At 33.9% G+C, this 11,053-nt stretch overlaps 2 protein-coding genes across 4 annotated transcripts; one reads left to right on the top strand and one right to left on the bottom strand.

The window, feature by feature from the left end:
* The first annotated feature begins 1,289 nt into the window (after nucleotides 1-1,289).
* Nucleotides 1,290-3,483, top strand: LOC108727026 (corepressor interacting with RBPJ 1). Its single transcript, XM_018454916.1, has 6 exons — nucleotides 1,290-1,484; nucleotides 1,596-1,690; nucleotides 1,753-2,003; nucleotides 2,446-2,572; nucleotides 2,702-2,833; nucleotides 2,934-3,483. Exons 1-6 carry the CDS (start codon nucleotides 1,413-1,415, stop codon nucleotides 3,400-3,402), a joined length of 1,146 nt encoding a protein of 381 aa, XP_018310418.1. The 5' UTR covers nucleotides 1,290-1,412; the 3' UTR covers nucleotides 3,403-3,483.
* A 4,050-nt stretch (nucleotides 3,484-7,533) lies between these two features.
* LOC108727025 (Ribosomal protein S6 kinase) lies at nucleotides 7,534-10,009 on the bottom strand. Of its 3 annotated transcripts, none has more exons than XM_018454912.1 (4): nucleotides 9,839-10,009; nucleotides 9,569-9,746; nucleotides 9,449-9,489; nucleotides 7,534-9,388 (listed from the first exon to the last, which is right to left on the bottom strand). In XM_018454912.1, exons 2-4 carry the CDS (start codon nucleotides 9,653-9,655, stop codon nucleotides 8,068-8,070), a joined length of 1,449 nt encoding a protein of 482 aa, XP_018310414.1. In that variant the 5' UTR covers nucleotides 9,656-9,746; nucleotides 9,839-10,009; the 3' UTR covers nucleotides 7,534-8,067. The 3 variants fall into 3 exon arrangements, with proteins under 3 accessions (XP_018310414.1, XP_018310416.1, XP_018310415.1); XM_018454914.1 differs by having other exon boundaries at nucleotides 7,534-9,367; XM_018454913.1 differs by having other exon boundaries at nucleotides 9,569-9,656.
* Nucleotides 10,010-11,053: the final 1,044 nt, after the last annotated feature.

Genomic DNA, 11,053 nt, shown 5'->3' with positions numbered 1-11,053 from the left:
TTCAGCAGTCTTATATTATGCTTATGCATTGTTACCCCGGATCTACAATAGGGTTTTAAGCCTTAAGTCATAAGAAATGGGCGAATCACAGTCGATTATTCCCCTCGGATTCGACTGTAATTGGTCAATTTCTTACGACTTAAGGCTTAAAACGCCTATTGTAGATCCGGACTTATGCATTTCATGTGTGAAGCGGGGAGCACAGACTCTTGCATAAGTCCGGATCTACAATAGGTGTTTTAAGATTTAAGCCATAAGAAACTGACCAATTAAGTCGAATCCGAGGGGAATAATCGATTGTGATTCGCCTATTTCTTATGGCTTAAGGCTTAAAATTCTATTGTAGATTTAAGGTAACGCATAACACATAAAGCATAAGAAATTCAGAATTCTTTATTTCATGGAAAAGAAGGAAACGAAGGACTTTGATTGGTACATTTTCTTATGAGGTTTATTCGCGTAGCATGCTCCAACATGTTCCAATATGCTCCTAACATAGTTCTTACTCACTCCAACGTGCTTGATAGGAGTGAGTAGGAGTTATGGTTGGAGCCTGTTGGAGCTTGCGACGCGAACAAACTTATTATATACATGATATAAGTTTTTAATAAATCATTTTGATATATATTGTACCACTTTAATATATTATTCTTTAAATACATTGCTGAAATTAACATAATTTAATAGAAAGTTACTAGTTAATACGCGTATCCAGTGTTCAGTGACCCCTTTTATACCAAGCACCTGATACGCGTATTAACTAGTAATTTTTTATTATATTATTTTAATTTCAGCAATGTATTTTAAGAATGATGTACTAAATTGGTACAATATGCATCAAAATGATTAATTAATTACACATATCATGTATATGTTTACACGTTTCGTCGAAATTAAGATAATTCAATAGAAAGTTACTAGTTAGTACCCGTATCAAGTGCACGATGTAAACTAGGCAAGTGTAAAAGGGATAATTAATTTCGATCGAAATTCGTTCCAAACATTTCCATAATAAGTGCCCTGACCTTCTTACTTCTTTGGATTTTCACCACCCTCTTCACCAAAGCCTTTCAGGCTTTACTCCATTAAATTAAAAAGGATATCGCACGTTCTGTTCAGGTATTTTGTACGTTCATGTTTGCGCCAAAAAACAAAGTAACCTAACGAATCCGATTGGCTACGCTATATTGCAATTGCCTTTTAAAATGAAGTGATCAGCGCTTGCAACTTAAGAAAAAAAATTCGTAAAGTCGATGATAGTGATGAACGGTGATGACCGATGGTAACTAGTCAGACCTGTCAGGTCGGACTAGTGCATGATTGTAAATTTTGTGTTGTGCATTCAGTGTTGCGTATTACGGTTATTTTTATAATAAATTTATTATCTAAAATTGTGAGGAAAATTTTTAAAGATGGGAAAGGGATTTAATAATTACATGTGTAAAAAGTTTTTTCATCCGGCGTCACGAGACAATTTGAAGCGAGTACGAATATGTGGTCTAACCTCTCTTTTACGATAACAGAATATTTTTTGTTTTGTCATATATTTGAAAAGAAAATCATTCCCTTGTGTTAAATGCATATTATTGTATTAGGTATGGATGGCGGAACAACAAGCAGAGGCTTACAAGAAGAAGCAAGAGGAGTTGCGAGTGCAGTATGAGAAGGAGCAAGATCTTCATAATAACAAGTAATTAACTCAAAAATATTATATAACGAGCAGTTTTGTTCCTAATGCAAAGTTTTTTTCAGGGCGCTACTCAGCAAAGAAAGTAAGGATAAACTTAGTGTCAATTTTATGTATGAACCACCTCCTGGAGCAAAGAAAGAACGGGAGAAGGAAGACAACGAGCCTGAATACAAGTTTGAATGGCAGCGGAAATACAATGCTCCAAGAGAGAGCTATTGCAAAGGGGATAGCGAAATTCGAGATCAACCATTTGGTATACAAGTGAGGAATGTACGGTGTATTAAATGTCATAAATGGGGACACATAAATACAGGTATCTTAAAATTTTATCCAGTAAAATACAAATATGTTTAAACAAATGTTGATAATAAAATATTTTTACAATATAACTCTTAATAATAAAAAATAGCCAAAGATAAGCTTATAATATAAGGTATTAATAGTATAATAAAATTTAGAGTGAAACTAATTTAGACCCTAAAAAAATCTTTATCATATACAAATCGCATACAAAAAATAACTTGATCGATTCGCATTGCCTCACAATATTGAATTTATCAAAGTCCTTAGTTGATATCTTTTGATATCTTCCATTCAATGAAGAATGTAATAATAGTCTTAATTATTCCGAAATCAAACCATTATGATTTTTCATTTAATCAACATTAACTTTAACAAAAAATATACTAAGATATGTTACAATTTTCACATTAGCTATCGCCAACAATTAAGAACAAAATGAAAAATATTTTTAGACAAGGAGTGTCCATTGTACAGTCAAGCAATGAGTGTTGTAATGGCAAATAATTCGCAGACGCCATCTGCCCCAGATACTATGACTCTCGTGCAACAAATGCGAGAAGATGGTCTAGCTCTGAAAAAGTAAATATGTGTGTTATTTTCGTACGTGTTGTGTTATATAATATTTAAATAAGTTTCGTTAATTATGTCAAAAATTAATTAATATTGGTGTACATAAATGCTTCATGCTATTAGCTTTTTATATTATAGATCTGCATTGGATGCACAACAACATTTACGAGTTCCAGAACACGAACATCTTATGGTCTCTGAAGACGAGGAACAGTCAGAACTGTTATTTCTAAAATCTCTGTCAAAGAAAGAAAAGAAAAGATTATTATTGTAAGTTAATTCAACTATGTGTTGTAGTATTCTCTTACTATTAATAAATTATATTTAAAAATTGATGATTAAACAGGAGAATTTACTCTTATAATTACAGGAAATTACAGCTTTTAGAAAGGAAAAAACGCAAAAAAGAAAAAAGAAGATTGAAAAAGATAAAAAGCAGTAATAAGAAGCATAGCAGTAATAGCAGCAGCAGCAGCAGCAACAATAGTAGTAGTAGCAGTAGCAGCAGCAGCAGCAGCAGCAGCAGTAGCAGTAGCAGCAGCAGTGATAGCGAGAGTAGTAGCAGTAGCAGCAACATTGATTCCGAAGATTTCCATTCCAAGAAGGACAAAAAAAGAAGGAAAAAAGCCAATTTTAAAGAAAAGAGTATTTACAAGATTTACAAACATAAAAGGAAACGAAGTTGTGACAAGCACAACTACGTGTATAAGAAGATGAATGGCCATGCTAAACATGATAAAGATAAGAATCATCATAATAGAAAAAGCAAGATAAAATATAGAAATAAGGATAGAACCCATTCAAAACACAATAAGATACATAAAAAGTACCATAATTAATCAGTTTAACAATACTCGTAAATGTAGACGTCATATCATTTATGAAATTAATAATAAAAAGAAACGTTTATTGCTTAAAAACGCATTTTGCAATATAACTTTATGTTGTACCTTTTCAAGATTATTACGAATATGATATGAATATAATCAATAATATACAGGTCCCATTTTAAATGATCCAGTCAAATATCTTGAAAACTAAACCCAGTAGACAAAAATGTTTCAGACAAAAGTTGTTTGACTCGAAGGGGAACATAAGATGGTGCCATCGATTTGATCTTGGATAGTCCTCTGAAGGTCACGTGAAGGTCACCTTTAATTTTTTAAATGAAACCCCTTATTTCTCATTGCACATTCTTACAGCTCATCTCGAGAGCTTTCCAAAACACTATAATTAAGTTAATTTTCGTTAAGTACTAGTTAAGTTATAAAGCAAGATCGGGACTGATCCGGCCGATTAAAGCAAGATCGGGGCTGATCCGGCCGATTAAAGCAAGATCGAGGCTGATCCGGCCGACTAAAGCAAGATCGGGGTTGATCCGGCCGATTGAAGCAAGATCGGGGCTGATCCGGCCGATTAAAGCAAGATCGGGGCTGATCCGGCCGATTAAGTGATAATCATAGCACATACAACCATTTACTTTATTAAGAACCCTATTTCTTATAATTCATAAAGAAATAAATAACATCATTTTTAGAGAAATATTAATATTTATTCCCTAAAGTTTAGATGATATTTATTCCTTTTCACTGTTATAACTTAACTAGTACTTAACGAAAAGTAACTTAATTATAGTGTTTTGGAAAGCTCTCGAGATGAGCTGTAAGAATGTGCAAAGAGAAATAAGGGGTTTCATTTAAAAAATTAAAGGTGACCTTCAGAGGACTATCCAAGGTCAAATCGATGGCACCATCTTATGTCCCCCTTCGAGTCAAACAACTTTTGTCTACTGGATTTTAGTTTTCGAGATATTTGGCTGGATCATTTAAAGTGGGACACCCTGTATATCAATGATACGTATATTAACAGAATAACCTAAATAAATTACAGTAATTTATTCAATGACAATGAAACATTTCTAATAACAATTTGTAATACAAACATTAATTATATGTTTTATTATAGTAGCATGCACTTTATTACAAATCAATGAAGCGCTTTAATATATTATTGATATTTTAGTCGCGTAATAGATCTATACACACACACACCCATATATATATATACACATATGTGTGTATAATGCAATGTATATATGTATATACATGCTTTCGCAAAGATATATAGGATCATTGGCAATGTGTGTACATATATGTATATATACACATAGCATACACATGTATCTATATATATGTATATATGATATGTATATACAAATATTAGCTAATTATTTTCTTTTTTTTTTATACGGCACGCATTATTCAAATAAGTCATAGATAATATAAGTTTTTCTCACTCTATTTCGTTTCTAACACGGCTAGTAACAATCCGTTCTTACATATACATTTTTACATATAATGTACGAATGTATATTATATACGTAATACTAGCCACGTTAGGCTTTGAACACTTGGGCACTTTGAAATCTGCGTGATTAGTCCTCTTGCAAAATGGATTACACTTTCAATGTAGTATAATACTATAACTTTGGGAAGTAATCGGATTGGCAGCTATATGTACAATTAATCTATTATATATATTTGATTATATATTTTATAAACGCAACAAAACTTGATATATATATACATATACAGAGCTGGGCAAATATTTGAAAAACGGTATTTGTAAGACAATTGTAATTTGTATTTTGTGTTTCAGTAGACCATATGAAAATATTTTGTATTTTGTATTTCTTAATACCGAGTGAGAGAGAGAGAGAGATTGAAAATCAATCTTATTATTTGAATTACAAAATATAAAAAACTTTCAATCTTTCGATTTTAAATATAAAATACATAATACTTTCATGTGCTCCGCTGAAATACAAAATACAAACTACACTTTTTTATTGCAAATACTATGTTTTAAGTAAAAGTATTTCAAACACAGGGCCCAGTCCTGTATGTATACATGTTTATACTTATGTATAGATAGTTAAAAAGAGAATACACTTATATGTATTACATTATTGAAACATTTCACATATTTTTATACTAAAGAGCAACTATAATGAATTCTATCAGAAAAATGCCATTCCTTAAAGTGCATCATATTGTTGCGCTAAATAGAACCACTAGGACCGGTTTCATTCTGTGTGTGTGTGTGTGTGTGTGTGTGTGTGTGTGTGTGTGTGTGTGTGTGTGTGTGTGTTGTGTGAGCGCGCGCGTTTTAGCTGACAAAGAAAAAAGAAAATATTTTATTTTAATCGATCTCTTAGCTCAAAAACTTCTATTTTATGCCAAAAGAACACCCCTAAATTTTTATCAAAAAATATTAAGATTTAGAAATCGCTAGTGAACGATTTTTAAATCAAAGTTTCTATTTTCCTTAATACCATATATGTTTAATTTGATGCAAAAATAGTTTAATCCGGATTTTAAATGTGGTATTGTATGTTTTTTTGGTCGCTGGACACAATAATAATAATTCATTTAATCCTACGCCTTAAGAAATATAGCCTGACTAATGTGAAAAAATGACCAAATTTCGAGTTCAAGGTCGATTTTAGCAATGTTCTAAGCGTTCAAATGGATCGTTACTCCTCTTAAATTGTAAGTCTGTTCACCCAGAAGAGGATCCAGTTGGAATTTTCCCGGGACTTCCTACAAGGCCTTTAAAAGTTGCATTTAACTGAATTATAAAACGTTTTTAAGGATAGAAACAAATTGTTTACAAATTCTAAAGTATATCGCTTTGCGGTTTCGACATCTTCAAATCAAATGCTTCAATTTGACAATAAAAAACTATTAAGAAATGAAATACATTATAAAAAAAATATACTACATAATAGTAGTTTATTTTAATTAATTAAATCATATTTTTTTTGTATTATGTACTCATTTCACTTTCCAATAAAGAGTTTTTTTATCGTCAAATTGAGGCATTTGATTTGAGGATGTCAAAACTACAAAGCGATATACTTTAGAACTTTTTTAAGAATAGAAAAAGATTTTTTCTATCCTTAAAAACATTTTGTAATCCAGTTAAATGCAACTTTTAAAGTCCCTGAAGGTCCCGGGAAAATTCCAACTGAATCTTGTTCTGGATGAATAGACCTACAATTTGAAGGAAGTAACGATCCATTTGAACGCTTGGAACCTTACTAAAATCAACCTTGAACTCGAAATTGGATCATTTTTTTCACATTAATCGGACTACATTTCTTAAGACATATATCGTAGAGTTAAATGAATTATTGTATCGTGTTCAGTGACCAAAAGAACATACAGTACCACATTTTAAATCCGGTTTAAGCGATTTTTGCATCAAATCAAACATGTATTAAAGAAAATTGAAAGTTTGATTTAAAAATCGTTCACTACCTTTAAATCTTAATATTTTTTTATAAAAATTTAGGGGTGTTCTTTTGACATGAAATGGAAGCTGTTGAGCTGAGGCCGATAAAAAAAAATTTTTTTTCCTTATCAGTCTAATATATATGTGACATAATGGAGAAAATTCGTCTTCTTTTTCGATTCTATCGAGCAGATTTTTTTGCACATATATAGTTAAATAAACTATGCAGCCAATATAATCAATTATGTCTAATACTATCGACAGAACAAGATAATCATGGATCTACTCACTTTTACTTACATTGAATTGCCGATGTACCATCTTATATAAGTGCGATCATCGTCGTAACATCCAGAATAACATCCGGAATGTAGAATTATTCTTAAAGAGTCGGCATTAAAATAGAACATGTGTCTCTTACATATGTATACAATATTGTATATCTATTGCATGAAAAATGAAATTCTCCAACAATTTAGAAAATTATTCCAATCCGCACATATTTATTCGAAGTGCACAGTTTTACTTGAAATAAACTGGTGTGTTGCAATCTTCTAAAGCACTAGAAAAAAAAAATATTACACGAAAAATTACCGCGATCTAAAAATAAAAGATTTAATCGCACAATGATTTTGAAAGGAAAAAAAAGAAAAAGAAAAATATTTTTTGTCTTTGTAGCATTCTCTCTAAAGCGTCTGTTAATTTAGAGTCGAATGAATCAATGTATATTGTTCGAAATAGTTTAATGCTGGTCAATTACGTTACAATCAACGATATGATTGCGACATCTGTATTACTATTGTGAGATAATCTTTAGATTTGAACTGCATTCTGCTCATAAATATTTTGTAAAGAATGTACTTGCTTTCAATTATCCGCACGTATTTACATAGCAAAAAGACATCCACTATTCGCTCCCTCGCATTGCGGATCAACGTTTGGCCGTCTTTTGAAATCGCTAGAGGTTTAAGAAAAATTGCACACACAGGCGCAGGCAATATCGCGATATCAAGAAGACTGATCACAAACTCACTGTGCTTATAGCTTTTTGCTATACATAATATATTAAATTTGCTAAATATAACTCTGTTTGTCGTCGCACATGAATGTGAGAAGAAACGATACACAAACAGATTTATGAGCTATGTTCCTTTCGTCCCCTAATTTGCATTAAAAAGCTAATAGTTTGCGCGCAATGAATCGCAGCACTATAAACGGTTCGGTAACTGGCCGAGATCAACCATTTCAGTATCCTCTATGCTGTTGGGTCCCATCATATGTTGCCTGTGTTGTTGGAGGTCTAACGACGGACGCAAATGAACATCCATCGTTCTAGGCGAAGAGAAACCATGTAGACTCGCCGCCGCGCCAAAACCGGTATTGTTTAATAGTCCCCTACGCGGGCTTCTAGCATTGACAACTCTTGGCTGTGCATACATTTCTTCCAGGACACTCGGTGCCACGTACGTAAAACCCTGAAATATCATGTTTGCAGATTCACTGAGAGTACTCTCAACCGGTGAATCAACCGGCACAGTCGCCGTAAATTGCTCGTCGAATTGCGACGTGTCGTCGGCACTCTTTAGGGACGGCTTGAACGGTGGATCCAACTTCCGAGCGATCACATCCTGCCAATTTATGTGCTTGAAAAAATTGTGATTTTTAATTTGTTCAGCATCCTCCGGACCTGAACCCAATCTTTGGACAACTTGTCTTTTTAACAGTTTTCGAATGAGATCTCGGGCATCTGGCGTGAGATATTGTGGAAGACTCAGTTTTCCGCGTAAGATTTTTTCGATAGTTTTTCTTCGGTCGTCTCCGGTAAACGGTGGCATTCCTGTAAGCATGTCAAACATCAAAGCGCCTAAACTCCACCAATCTACAGCTTTACCATGACCGCTCCTAGTTAGAATCTCTGGAGCCATGTATTCTATCGTCCCACAGAACGTATGCGTCACTGTGCCTTCTTGTATGTGTTCTTTGCAAAGGCCAAAATCTGTTAACTTTACATGGCCTTCGGCATCCAGTAGGATGTTCTCTGGCTTCAAATCCCTATATATTATTCCCTGATTGTGAAGATGTTGCAGTGCCAATATAATTTCCGACAGATAAAAGCAAGCTGTATCTTCTAAGAAGATACCTTCGCGATCAAGGTATGTGAAAAGCTCTCCACCACATAGATACTCCAAGATAAGATATAATTTACCACCAGTTTGGAAGGCATACATGAGATTTACAATAAATGGATGTTTTACAGCCTCCAAGATATTCCTTTCGGCCTTGGTATGTGCGGTATCTTTCTGATTTCGTATAATAGATGCTTTACGCAGTACTTTCATAGCAAAGATACTGCCTTTATCCTTTCCAGTGACTTTTCTGACCTGGAAGACCTTTCCATAGCCACCTTCTCCTAAAATCTTACACAATTCGAAATCTTGTGGACCAGCCTTCTCTTGACCAGGATTGACATTTTGCTCAGACAATTGAACCCTCTCCAAGTTGTCGGACCTAAAAAATAAGCCAATGTTTCTGTTCTTTAATAATGATCAACAGCAAAAAGAAGACTTTATTGAAGAGTGAAATGCTTACTCCAATATAGCGCTTACAGTTGCGGCATGATTATATTCCTCCTAAGAACGAAGAGATCAAATTAAAATGTGTTGCTGTTGAAGATGTGAACTCACATCTTATCAGACGCATGCACACTACCTCTCTATTGTCAATCACATCATCATCTGACTCGTCCTGGTTTGCAGCATCCCCGTCGTGCAACTCAATATCGAATACTCCCGCCATTCTAGATAGGTCAAATTCACATTCAGGAAGATTCCAAATTAGTTAAGAGGAGAGCACATTCAGTTTTTCAATGTTGAACTCTGCGTCAAAGCTGGACGAAAATTCGAGTGACATAAGACATAAGAGCATGTACTGGACATATAGAAACGTGAGAATCGCCAAGCGCGTTTCGAAAGGACTTACCTCCAACTAATCTGACGTAACGATAAATCGATCGTTTTTACGCAAAATGATTTTTAAAACGATTGCGCAAAACTGAAAAAGGCTGAAAAAGGCTCACCGCCAGATTTTAACGGCGATACACGAGTCTACATATGTAATCGCAAATCACGCATGAACCACAGAGTGACCTGTATTACCTATCATTACTTATATGCGAGGTTAATATCATGATATAAGAATGCGTTCAGCAGACTCAATTGTTGCGGAGCATAGTGTCCCTAGAAGGTAGTCTGGTCACACACCGTGATTATTTTCATTGGTCAATCCCAAAACCCCCTCACAATGGCGTGGCCAATCACACAGTACAGAAATCGCGCGTATATATGTATATATGTATATAGATTACAATCCTCTTGAAAGTATGAAGGCTATGAACGCTTCGAAATACCTATTATATGCAACAGTAAGGCATTTTATGTATTCTGTAAATAATGTATATTGCATAATAAAATTCCTTTTATAATTAACGTATTGTAATAATGTTATTTTTGCTAGGTTAGAAAGCTACTTACGGATTTCACACTTCTAACAAATGTGAAATTGACGAGTTGCAACACAATAATAATTTAACTTATCGTGTGTTCGACTGTTCTTATGTTCTTTATTAATGTCCGTTAAAAGGGTATACGTATGTACATACACCCGCGATATATACTTATACCTAATGCCTAATTCACACTGAACGCAGCAAGCGTCAAGTAGCGGAGCAGCAACCAACCAGTTTAAAGCGATATTGACTACGTTTACAAGATTCGATTTATACCGAAGTTATAACATCAATGTTACGAAATTGACCAATCACAGTCATCCCATTCTTCAGAAGAATAGCTATGATTGGTTAGTTCCATAACATCGATATTAGGTCTGTTCGCGTTGTATGAAATCCCCAAATATTTTTGCACTTAAAATGAGATAGATATATATTTGGCCTTGAAAAGAGAGAAAGCGAAGATGCCGAGTGCTAAAAGTGCAAGCAATGCGAACAGACCTATTATAACTTCGGTGTAAATCAGACCGTGTAAACGTAGTTTTAGCGTATTGTTTACGCAACTGTAAATATCGCCTTACTAATTGGTTGCTGTTCCGTTACTTGACGCTTGCTGCGTCCAGTATGAATTATCCCTTTGACTATGGGTGCGTTCAGCAGAACGTTTGTTTTGCAACTGTTGTAAGTTT

This window comes from Mycetomoellerius zeteki, unplaced genomic scaffold (assembly GCF_001594055.1).
Source record: "Mycetomoellerius zeteki isolate Tzet28-1 unplaced genomic scaffold, Tzet1.0 scaffold467, whole genome shotgun sequence".
NCBI lineage: Eukaryota > Metazoa > Arthropoda > Insecta > Hymenoptera > Formicidae > Mycetomoellerius > Mycetomoellerius zeteki.
The sequence above is the reverse complement of the archived record's forward strand: the minus strand, read 5'-3'. Positions and strand labels throughout refer to the sequence as shown.